General features: G+C 43.3%; 1 protein-coding gene across 1 annotated transcript in view; it reads left to right on the forward strand.

Annotated features, from left to right (window-relative positions):
• The window catches only part of LEKR1 (leucine, glutamate and lysine rich 1), a 581209-nt gene extending 568900 nt beyond the window's left edge, over positions 1-12309 (forward strand). The window contains exon 12 of the mRNA XM_086944128.1: positions 11796-12309. Coding sequence (XP_086800254.1) covers positions 11796-12197 — 402 coding nt within the window. The 3' untranslated portion in view covers positions 12198-12309. The remainder of the gene's footprint in view (positions 1-11795) is intronic.
• Positions 12310-13248: the final 939 nt, after the last annotated feature.

Raw genomic sequence — 13248 nt, forward strand, 5'->3', positions numbered from 1 at the left:
AGCCATTTTGTCTAGGCATATCACAAAATTTTAACCATGACAATCTTTCTATCAATGTATGATGCTGGGCCTGTGGTAGTTTGATGGCGAAGGAAAGGGGAAGATGATCACTAAACCCTGCGGGGTGAGTAGTGTAATCTGTATACCAAGTGGCATGACTTTTAAAAGCAACAATGTAATCTTTAATAGTACCATGCCCTCTCCCCAAAAAGTTTGCACTGAAATCAACACAAGGGGAGCACAGTCTATTGACAAAATCTAGGTTAAAGGATGCCAACATTTCGTTCAGTGATTCGCCCCCATCCAGGTGGGAAAAGTGTGGAGATGAAGCTTCCACACCTGCCCCGGTAAATCCACAGACCCCCCGCTAGATCACACAAATTATGGTTAAAATCCCCCCACAAACAATAATACAATCCCTCCCATTTGGGGTGATAACCCCATATAAGTCCCTGCTCAGTGAAGAAACCAAATCTGCAACTAAACATTTGTTCAAGTTGTTGTAAATGTTGATCAAGATGATGTCAACCTTAGAAACCAACCGAATTAATAAAATCTGATAGCAGGTTCCCTCTTTGACTACCTTAATGTTCTCAACACCCAGCAGGTTCGAAATATATATAAAGAGCCCACCGCTGTTCCTCCCACGTTTAGATGGTAGAGCAGCAGCATGAAAAGTACTTTACCCGTTTATGTGAACAGGCTCAGTGGTCCAGGTTTCTTGGAAACACAGAAATCCAAATGAACTAACGAACTCAACCCAAGAAGAATCCAAGACCCTATCCCTAATCCCTGCAATATTCCAGAATAGAAACTCGGTATTCCCTTGTAAGCTAAAATTAGCAGCTGTTACTCTATTGCTACGAACAGTAGGAAACTCACAAATCTGCCTAGCTGTACTAGCATCAAGAGCTTCGGGAATAACGGGGCCTGGATTACAAGTGGTAGCTTCAGTACAGGTATCAGGAACTTCGGGGATAACAGGGCCTCATTTGCAAGTGGAGGCTAAATCAGGTTCATCGCGCAACCCTGAAGCAATGACTGGGGCGATTACATAGCGCGGCCCAGCTGAAATATCTGGGCTGCTGTTAATGGGTGCTGGAGATGAAAAATTTGTCGGACAAGTTGATGCGGAAAATTTACATCTCAGTCAGTCCACACCCTCCAAGTCTCGCAGACTATCGTATCGATTATGGAGGGGAATTTGGAACCGGTTAAATGACCAAGGATCGGGTGGAGCACGAAGGTCGTTTAGATACTGGTGGTTCCAAGGATCCGAATAGGCCTGATGGGCAGAATGTGCAGGATTAACAAACGGCGGGACAAATGGGGGTCTAAGCACATGATGATGGCCCTCAGGATGATAGCGTTGTCTCCTCATACAGTTAACCTGCGAGTGCCTAAATGGTCTATCTAGACTTTCCACATTGGGAACCCACGATCTTGGCTTCACCACTGGACTTAACATATTTCTGGGATAGAAATAAGGCAGTTCTCTTGGGGTAATCGTGCTACTGCCTGTGAGGGAGGACCAGTTCAGAATGTGGCTTACCGCCCTTTTATCTTTAAAACTGATTATAACTATATCCCCTATAATGCTTTTTGGGCTGGGACCCAACCATGCAAGTCGCCGAACCATAAGTATTTCACCATTTAAGTGAAGGGGTAGGGTCCGGTTCTGTTTTAGCCAGTGAATGGCTTTATTTTTAAGTTGGACTTGGTCTTCTCTCTTGCCTACATCTAAGACTGGGACACCCGTTAAAATTACCACGAAAGGGGCTGCTTCAGGGGGCAAATTGACTCTATGTCTTTTAGGAATGTCGGGCTTAACAGTGACATCTGCAACTATGGGTTTGGGTAATGGACAACTAGGTGTCACGCGCCCCATAACTTCCTTTTCCTGCCTATTAGTATCGTGTCCAGAAGTTGTAGTAACCTGTGAAGGGATACTTTTAGGTTGTTTGGGGTATTTATCCTGGATCCGGGGCGCAGGAGCCAGGGTGACGACACTGGAAGTAGGGGCAGAGGGCGCCCCTGTTGAACCCTTAGTGCTCTTGTGGGACCCCTTAAAGACTTTCTCTAGCTCATCCAACTGAACAGTTATCCTCTTTGAGTCTCTCCACCAAGGGCAAAGTAAAAGATCTGACCATTTTCTCAATACTCCCCAATAAGTCTAGTCCCTGCTGATCTTGAGAAAGAATAGTGTTAACAGGCGGAGAGAGTGAACCTAAGGGTAGGTGGTCTGGCTTTTTAATACAGGGGAGAACGTAGCTTTTTTCCTAGTTGTGCCATGTCCCATCCTTCGCCTTTTCTTAGGCGGAGGACCATGACAGCGGTGTGCATCCGCATCTACGGGCCGTTTATTAGTCTTGGGAGATGGCTCAGTCACTAGTGGCAGGGTGTCTGTCAAAAGTTCCACCTCGTCTAGAATGCTAACCAGCGAGGCGGAAAGATTGATAACAGAATTTGGAAACAGCCAAAGAATCTGGGGGGGTAACCCTCTCCTGGAGTAGTAGGGGAATACTGGAGTCAAGTGGAGGCTCTGGGCTCTTAGGACCTTCAGCTCTATCAGTTAGCAGAGGCAGACCTGAGAAAGTGGGGCCCTCTGTGGATCTTTTGTTCTTAATGTGTTCAATCGAGCGACGCCTGTTGGCATGTCACTCGGCTAAAACTAGGTCCCTATCGACCGAGGAGACCGTCCTAATAACAAAATTATCAAGCGTGCCTCGTTTAGCTCCCCCCTCAACAGTCAAAATAGGAATGGGTGAAGACATTTCAACGATGTGTAACAAAATCACACAAGAAAGAGCTGAAGATAAAAAGTACTGTTAACCATAAGAAAAAGCAGAAATAGAAGTTTTGGCAGTGATGTAAGTAAATATGAAAGATACAAAGGGCACCAGGTAAAAGCGTTCCTTGCTTACAAGTCTGCAGGAGAAAAATGAGGAGCCCAGCCCGGCCTGTTCTGGCCTCGGAGGGCCTCAGAGGGCCCGCCCTTTTCCTGGGCTTAGCCCCGGGCTAAGTCCCGCGCGCGTCCCGCGTCACTGGATTAGAAAGGAAATTAAGTCACTACAGACGGGGGGGGCGGGAACGCCGAGGGAAGAGGCAGCAGCTGAATAGCAGAGAGCCTGCTGGACCTCGCAGTCCCTCGGTGTCTAGGGCAGACGGAACACTCTCCCCCTTGCAAGACCCGCACAAGGCAGCAAAAGGAGACGGCTGCAATGAAGTCCCACGACGTCCTCTCTTCGCAAGCCACAAGGAAAAAAGGCTCAGCAGCGGCAGCAGTCTGTGAGCGGCACCTCTCTGGAGTGGGAATTGTAATTTTAACCCCTACGCTATCCAAGACTTTCCCTACTGCTGCACTCTCTGGAGTGGGAATAGTAATTTTTACCCCTACGCTATCCAACACTTTCCTACTGTTGCATTCTCTGGAGTGGGAATGGTAATTGGTACCCCTACGCTATCCAACACTTTCCCTACTGTTGCACTCTCTGGAGTTGAAATAGTAATTTTTACCCCTATGCTATCCAACACTTTCCCTACTGTTGCACTGTCTGGAGTGGGAATAGTAATTTTTACCCCTACGCTATCCAACATTTACTTACTTTTTTAAATGTGTTTTACATTTTTATTAATTGTTATTTATATTATTATTTTATATGAATACATTTATTTGTAATTTATTATATGTTTATTAATTTATAAGTTATTAAAATACATTTTTAGTTATTAATGAAGTATTTACTATGTATTATATCTATATTATTATTTGTTTTTTATTAAATTATTTATTAATTTTAAATATAATATATTTTCAACTACGTTTATTACATTTATAAGTATTATTTTGTTTATTTCACACTTTTTTATTTAAAAAAACCACATTTATTTTAAAACGATTTTTTGGACATCGATATTTTTTTCTTCGATATGTTTGTACTTACCTTGTTAGAAATAGGATGTGGAAATTTTTGTAATCGATATTTTTGTTGTGATATTTTTGTAGGTAGATATTTTTGTAATCAATATTTTGCCATAGATCCTCCCCTGACTCCCTCTCTCTCAATCTCACTCCCTCTGTCTCTCTCCCTCCCTTGCCCTCCTTATCTCTCCCTCTGTCTCCCTCTCCCTCGCTCTGTCTGGGCGAGGTGTAATCATTCCATTAGAAATGTCTCGAAAAGCAAGAGCTCTTTGCAGCACACATCGAACCACCTTCCCTAAGAGTAGGTTGTGAAGGACAACCCTACTGTCAGCCAGGGTAAGCAAGCTTATGCATATGTGCACCATAAACCTGCGTGCCATGCCAAAGCCCTGAGACAGCTTCCCGGGCACACACAAAGCCACACCTGAGTACTTCACAGGTCTTTAAAAGACCATTTATATGCTAACGAGGCTTTGTTGTATTTCAGCTCTTCCTAGCGCCTCTGCATCTCCACTCTGAATATCGCTGCCCATAGAGCAGAGTATCTTGGAGTCCGCACTGCTGCAACAGGCGGTGTTCGCTGATACTCTTTAAAAAATTTTTTTTAAAACAGGTACATGTCTGCAAGGTCCACGGGCCGCCAAGGAAGGCTTGCTGGGCTGCTGGCGGCCAGCGGGCCGCACTATGAGTACCCGTGTATTATCAGGGAAAATAGAAGTCCTTGGACACTTCAGGTGATAAAGTTGTCGCTTTTGCTAGCAGGTTCATGTACGCTATGGAGAGTCTAGGTGCCCAAGACACACTAGTCTCCCTGCAACAGACCCAAAGTGTTTAGGCCAGAGAAGAACCCACTGGAGCAACAACAGGCAGCAAACTAATCAAGGCAAAACCAATTAAGCTTTCCACACCATAAAAATATTCCCTCCCTACAGTCCCACCCCAGAGAGACATGGATTAAACCAAAAAATATGCGTCTGCCCATTGAAACCTGGCCGATCTAACAACTTTGCACAACTCCACAATCAGAATATACAGTTTTACCAAGACCATAAGTCTCACTTTCAATTCATGTAATCAAATTTTATTCAAGCTATGGCAGGAGCAGGTGTGCCCCCACCCCAATAACCAGAACATATAGGGCACAGCAGTGGGCCTCCCTCACATAGGCCTTAGACCCGCAGGATCTCCCTCCTCTCCATAGGTCACCCTCCAGCAACATGCCATTCAGGGACACCCCAGAAACCTCAGCAGCCAGACACCAGTACCACCACCAAAAATGTCAACTTCCACCTTGATAGTCACCTTGCTGGAGCTGATCACAGGTCAACATATTAAGGGAAAATAAAGGCCACCAGCTATAACAAGTTAGGGGTCCATCTCGCCGAGAGCTGCAGCGTTTAGATCAGCCTTCACTGTGTTTTCACTACTGGTCTCCTCTTGTCTCTCAAGAGAGTGAGACTCTCCATCGATTATGACACCTCCTCATTGCATGTGGTCCCATCCTCTTACACCATGAAATGTGGGGTCTTGTGTGTGCTAACTCCAGCAACACCCAACTGTCCACCTAGTCAAGCCGCAAGTTCTCGTTTCACTGAGAATATCGCAAAGAGGCCCTGTGGTCTCAAAGTCTGACAGGTTGAATCCTCAAGAAAGCACTCTGCAGAGGGCATCTCTGCTCCTTCCACCGCATCCTAAGCCCTAACCTCCAATGTTTTCTTCTCAGTCTCCATCTTCGCCATCAGTTTCCTCAGGGCTGTGACCTCCATTCTGGGTTCAGTGATGGATTCCTTCGCTACAGGAACTTTATCGGATAATTTCCGACTGTCTGCCCTGAGTAGATTGTCGTCAAAAACCACTGTCTCAATGTTTCCCTCTAGGGCCACTCTCTGGTCCTATATAGCTGCCAGCAGTTCTGCTCTTTTCGGGTCCCCCTGTGGTAGGTCAGTTCCTTGGTCAGGTGGGGAACAGTCTCATCCCACAGTTCCTGAGGATGGGTTGGGGCAACCTGTACTGCATGATGGTGGTGCCCTGCTGGGGTCCAGTTCTCCTGAGTTTAGCCATGTCCTCACGAGAATCACTAGTTGTCTAATGCAGATGGGGCTTCCCTTATATTTTTGCCTCTTGAAGCATGCACAAGAAGTCTAGTAGGTGCACTATGGTCTCCCAGGCAAGCCCCCTGAAACCTCCCTGCAAGTCACAGCTTTTAAAGGGCCAACATATGGCAAGGCAAGTCCTGAGTGAAGGCCCCACTCATCTAGGTGCCCCCTTAGCAGTTATATAGGGAGTACCACTGCAGGTCTCCCCGCCTCATCCCGTAGCCACCAAAGAATATGCCCCCACACTCCCCGAGGGCCAGTAAGTCAGCCAATGTATTTCCTTATGTTTGTGGAGCCCCAGCGGTTCTTGCCAGCAGGCAGTTCACTTCCCACATACACGGTTTGCTCCAGTACCAATCCAATCTCCACGGCAGTCGCTCCTCACCTCCTCTTGGCAGCTCTCATAAAATGACAATTGCTCGGGGCTCCCTGGGCACCTCCTGCACAGTGCCAAAGCTGCTCCTTCCAGCGCATTCCTCGGACCACCTCATCAAAGGCTCCACTACTCCTCAGGGAGCAGAGGCTGGCAGGCATCACCTCTCCTAGGCCACACGGCTCCATCAATCTTCTCAGCGCTGTGCTCCCTCACAGCTGCCAACAGGGCAGGACTGGCCACAGCGGGCATCAGGCATTTTCCCAGGAGGTTTGAAGGGTGAGGGCTGGTTTTTCAGCTGCAGGACTGGTTTTGTTACTGGGGATGGGTTTTGCAGTGCACTGAAATATCGGGCCCCAGTAACAAGAGCAGCAGTGTACACTTGCGCATCCCCCCCACCCCTGTTGCTGGTCAACCAAACTGCCAGGGCTGCTTTAGGTATCCAGTCTGACCGTGGCTGGCAGCTATTTGGGCTGACCTCCTCCCTTGCAGTCTCCCTGGTACCAACAGGTGCAGGCATCTGGGCTCTCCCATGCAATCTTGTGGCCTACAGATCCCGGTCCCACCATCGGAGAGCCACTCCCAAGCCCCATGTAGATCAGCCTGAGGCCTCCCGCTACGCCACTCAGTCGCCACTACACTCTTCAATCACTCAATTCTTCCAGATATAGGGCACATCAACAGGAGAATCAATTAGAGTGGTAAAAGTAGGTATGGTAGAGGAGCATTATGCAGGATTTTACCTGGGACATTGGAGCTTCCTGGCTGCCAACTTGCTTGTCCACACCCACATAATATTTTATTTTTTTACTTCTTAAATAAGACTGGACCTTGGGTATTCTGCAGGAGTGTGCAGGTGTGAGAGTTCAAATTCTTATAGTCCAAAACTATATAATTTGAGTTATCTGGCTTCATCTGCTGGAAACAGACCCCTGTTCAGGGTTACGTGACAGGGCACTATCACTCCTTGATATTGAAGGTCCGTCAAGATAGCTTTTATATCACTTCTGGCATCGTTCTTTTAATACATATTGCGCTTCACCCTGTGGTTTACTCTGGAGAGGAATCATAAGGTGTCAAGCCCTTGCAACACCCTGTTTGATTCTTATACAATGCAGAGACCTCCTTCATAGCCTTTTTGTATGCATATTTTCTCTAGAAGCCTCAGATAACTGGGGAGAAAATGGCTCAAGTATTACTTCCTCCCCGGGTGTGCATCACTATCAATGGGGAGACGCCAAACACCATTGTTAGGATGAAGTCACAGGCCTTCAATAAAAGATACCAGAAAACCACCCTTATGTTGCACAATGTGTCACCCTCCAATTGAATTTCTACTTCATGTACTTTGTCAGGGGGATTAACTTATCCATACAGTGTGTTCATCTGAATGTATTCATATGTTGCTCTCATGATGGCCCTGGAGAATCTGGCAAACTATTGTGATCACAGGCATGCTGCCATACCTTGACTCAAATTTTGTTGGTACATGCTGTTTCATTTTGTGGTTGCTCCTGTCACTTTCTATTTTAAGTGATCTTTTTGATCCAAAAATTTATTTTCCTTTTTACCACTATTTTCGATGTCTGAAAAAGTTTACTGAAGAAAAAAAAAAATAACAGTCTGTGAATCAGAGAGTCAACTGACATCACTGGCGAGACAAGTTTGACTAGCGAGGCTAATCTCGAAATTATACCATAACACACACAAGTTTCTTCTAGTGCCTGGGAGAATAACCTTCACTAATAGCAGAAATATAAACAGCTTTCCGATGAGCTAGCACACACTATGCCTCAAAGGCCAAAATGCAAGGCACTACAGCATCAGAGATCGGCACATCCTGTGGCCAGTGTTAGCCTGAGGAGGAAAACATGGCAGAAGCAGGTTACAGTCACATTAATATGAGAACATGCGTTTAATTTTCTCTAAGGCATTGTCCATGTGCTTAGAGACCTTTCTCTCTCAACTTCTCGGTGCGGAACAGTCTGGATTTGTAAAAGGTTGCTTACTTTTAGATAACACCCGCCTATTCTTTGATATCCTTTCTAAATCCGCTCATTTATCTCAACCATTAGCAGCTATAGCCTTAGATGCAGAGAAAGCTTTTGATAAGGTCAATTGGTCGTATCTTTTTCAGACGCTCAAATTGTTTGGTTTCAGCCCAAAGATCATCTCTCTGATTTCAATTTTATACTCTAATCCCCGAGCTGCCATTTTTGTAAACGGTAATACGTCTCCTTATTTTGACTTAAATAGAGGAGTTCGCCAAGGTTGCCCCCTATCCCCGTTTCTTTTCTATTTAGCCTTTCTTGGAATTCCCAACATATTAAATATATGGGTCTCTCTTTTACCCCTTTGTTATCAACTGCAGTTTCGTTGCGTTTGGAAACTTGCATACAAAAAATCTCCACACTGACATCTAGATGGCATCCCTTATATCTTTCATGGTGGGGCCGCTCAGACACTATTAAAATGATGCTTTCCCCTATCATTTTATTTACTCTCTCTAATATTCCAGCTCCAATTCCCCTAACATTTTTCAAAAAGATAAACTCTATCCTATTATCATTCTTGTGGAATAACAAAAAACCTTGTATGTCACTGTTCAGATTAATAAAAACTAAATCAGAAGGTGGTGTTAATTATCCTGACTTTCTCAACTATCATAGATCTTTTTTACTCTGTCAAGCCTCCAGATGGCTCGATGAATCGCTGTCAAATTGTCCTTTGTGGGTAGACTTCAAACGCTCAGTCCTCTCTTCCTTTTCCTTTTCATAATACCTTTCTTTGTCCTGTAAACCACAATCTTTATCTATCCCCATCCTCAAGCACACTTGTAAATTTCTAGACTCTACTTCACCCCCACCTCCTACTGATCCAGCCTCATTATTTAACTCTCTTCTATGGCATAACAAATGCATACTAATTTGTGGGAAATCTATATATTGGAAATCTTGGAGACAGACGGGCCTAATTTGGATAACCACCTTTTCTCTCAAAACATACTTATTTCTTTTTCCAAAGCTTGTCAGCTTTTTGATTTACCTCTGTCTTTTCTCTCTAAATATAACCTTTTTAAGCAAGCTCGAGCTGCTGCATACTCCCAACTCTCCTCTCATACTCATCCCATTCCTTCCTCTGTCAATAAATTACATACTCTCCTATATTCCTATCCCAAAGCCTCAGACATATATGCTCATATACGTATGTCACATCCAAATAGAGAAAAAACTAAAGTGGAACTTGCTTGGGAGGAAGACCTCAGAGTGAATTAGTCTACTTTATTATAGAATACGATTTGGACTAAGATCAGGAAATCCTCCAGGGCTGCTAAAACAACTCAAACACTTTTTTTTATATACAATAGACTTTTATTTCATCTGGTCCTTTTACATAAGACACCTCGACTTACCTGACATTTTCTAGTGTTGCTCCTCCCCATCCGCTGATTTGAAAAATTCTCTCTTTACATGCGCACCCATACATGCCTTTTGGAGACCTGTCTGTGCCCAGATTAGCACCATTTTTGGTTCTAATTTCCCTTTTTCTATTTCTCACCTATTGTTAGGAAGTCTATCACCAACTTTAGAAGATTCAGTTCATAACACACAGATTCTAGATGTTTTGTTAGCGGTTGCACTTCCTCAAATCACCAAAAATTGGAAAGACTTACATAAATTATCGTTTCAAGCATGGTGGTATGCGGTTTGTTATAACCTTAGGATTACTTTCCCCCATTCTTCCCTGTTTTTAATGCATGGGTGACTATTTGCACTCAGATACGTGGGTAACTTTTGTACCCTGGTATAGGAACTTTGTCCTCTTATTGTGAACAATAACCATAGACTTGACACAGCTTTTGTTCACCCTGTTTACTTCGCAACAAAACGTGTAAATCTATGGCCACCAATTACATTGCTCATTGACGCTAGCGCTAAGCGTTCTTTTTCTATGACCCCTATTCAACATGAGGTTGTCCAGCCTCCATGACATTCCTTTTTCTGATATCATATTGTCGTATTTAGGTTTAAATTAATGTTATATGCTTTGTATAATGTACTATCCTGCTGCTTATATTGTTTTTTAATTGCATTACTATTCCGTCAAAATATACATGACGGAACGGTAATACAATTCTACTCTTTTTCTCCATTTTACCTATTTCTCCTTTTCCTTTCCTTTTTTTGTTGTTGATATATTCGTATGATTTTTCTCATTTTGTATTTTTATTCCCTGTTATTCAATAAACTTACTTTACAAACTGAAAGAACATGCGCTTAATGTTTTTCACATCAGCATCCACAGAGCAGTTCTGAACATCTTGTACAGAAAATCTCTCTTGATCAGGAAAGCTCCTACTCTGAATTTTTTTTAAAACTGAGCTCAAAACCTACTATGCACGGGAGTCTTAAACTATAAAAAAATAAGAGAGCAAGCCCCTTCATATGAAAATTCCCTATAAAATATTCCGCTATAAAACCTTCACTGTGCCAGTTATGAGACGATAAATCAAATCTGTTTGTGACTTTTGTTCCAAAAACCTGCAAAAAATCCTTTTGTTTTGGGTTCTTTTTAATTCGAACAATAAATTAAATGTTTACATTTTTTATTCTGTGTGAGGGCTTAGTTGGTTATCATCAGTGCCTGATATTGAAATATTTTTCTACCTATTATTTCCCATGTTCCTTGAATTATTATTTTTTTTTAATCAATGCTTTTCTCCTCAAAGCATAACCATCTCTGCCTTGTTGTCCATCGCTCCGAAACTCTGAAAGCTAGGCCATGTTGAAAATAGCCTTCAAATATAAATAATAATAAATACAAAAAACTACAAAGTTTCCTTAGTTCTGATGCCTCTGTTCAATTGTAGTTCTGCTGTGGGCTTGTGTTAAGAGACTAGCAAAGTGACTGTATAGCTTTCAGTCCTAAATTTGCTGCTAGTCATCTGTCCTGACTTCTAAGGAATTGACCTTTTCATTCTCCGGAAGAGTTTCGGTGCTAGAATGGTCATCCTTATCTCCTATCAATTGCCCTGGCTTTCAGAGGCCTCTACTCCATCACTCTGCTTACCATATCACCGCTCCCATTGTATTCCTTTTTTGTAACTTGGTTCACACATCTCGTCTTACTACTATAGCGAGCAGAATTATCGATTCAACTTTTACAATAACCATCCTAGACAAAATGTTATAGTTCGTTCACTTCCACCTTCTTCTTTCCCCCCACTCCTTTACTGCATAACTTTCTATTTTCTTTGTCGCTTGGTTTGTTCTTCTCTTTTCCATTTTTTATCTACATCTACTTATGCACAACTCTTTTAAAAACAATGTTTTAGCATTAGAAGACCATAAAATATATTACTTGCTCCTGTACATTAAAACACACATTTTCTTTATATCCGCAGAACACGTTTCTTCAGGAAACAGTGCGAAGAGAATGTGAAGAGAGGTTTGAGTTGACCGAGGCTTTGACACTAGCGAGAGAACAACTTCTAGAATTAAAGAAAATTGGTGAAAAGTTCCCCTCCCACCACGTTTCAACCAGTCAAACCCTGCCCTCTGGATTAGTCAAAAGTAATCCACAGAAGATCTTCACAAACCCAACCGCTGGTAAAGAACCAAAACTCATTGGACGTCATGGAGATTTAGGACCTGTTAGTGCCTCTGCTCCTACGAAGCACAGGAGTATTGACAGAATGGGTTATTCAGCCTTACCTTCGCCACACCCTCCACGGGAAAGAGCATCTTCTGTAGGTGAAGCAAGGAAAAGGATTACTGCAATTCTAAGGCAGTCAAGTCAACGATAACGTCTAGAATACATTACAACATCCTATGCATACAGGGTGAGATGAAGCTGTGACTACCAGCAGTTGAATTCACCGTTCAACCTAAAATTTTCTAAGTGTTTTGATTCTAGCTTTTTTCAGCAATACACCCATGACGCTCTAAAAACATTATCCTGCAAACGTTTTTGCCAAGTTTTCTGCTCTATGTTAATTTGAGCTGAGGTCTCGGTCTAACACTGAGCATCAACAACCAGGCAGCTAAGTTAACATACAAACGAAACTCTCTTCTGATTCTACCAAAAGGCATGGTATAACATTTCTTTGGTTTGTGGAAAGACCTTGTAGTGACAATGTAACAAAAATGTCCATTCGATATTTCAGGGGAATATGTCAAAAATGTTAAACAAAATAATTCAATAGGTGATTGTTTCTAAAGATTTGTGATACTTTTGGCTTATGAAAACATCTGAGAAAATGCTGTAATTGAGCACCTGTGAACTCCACAACCAGAGATGGCCATATTGCCTCCCCATCTCCTTTGTCGTCTCATTTCTTTTTCAAATAGGGAGAGGCCCGCTCTACCCACACGAATACCCTATAAAGGCCCTGTTGACAAAACTTTGCTTCCAGTAATCTGCCCTTTACCCTACTATTAAGTCCCACTTGCTTTATGGGCTTAAATGGTGTTGGAGGCAACCACGCTTCCTCTTTTTTCTTGTGCATGTCATTGGATTGAGGCCCCAGCCTCTGGCGGGTTTGAAGCTCTGTCTTCTGAGGGTGTGAAAGTACAAATGCAGGGGTTTGTGCTTCATCACTACCTCTCTTTCTGGGTGTGGGTGTGAAACTTACCATCTGTTTGTGCTCCTTTGAGGTGCAATCAGTCGCAGAAGCAGATGATGCCCATTTGGGTGGATAGCAGTAAATGGGAGCAGCAGTTGATTGGTCCAACCCCTTATGCTCATATATTGCAGCTACTGTGGTGTACCGGCGCAGTGCTTGGACTCTCACACCCACAACATATGCTGACTGGTTTGATGTCACCTGCAGCATGGTTCAAATTGGCCATGTTCAG

The sequence above is a fragment of the Lissotriton vulgaris genome, chromosome 11, assembly GCF_964263255.1.
Source record: "Lissotriton vulgaris chromosome 11, aLisVul1.2, whole genome shotgun sequence".
Lineage (NCBI taxonomy): Eukaryota > Metazoa > Chordata > Amphibia > Caudata > Salamandridae > Lissotriton > Lissotriton vulgaris.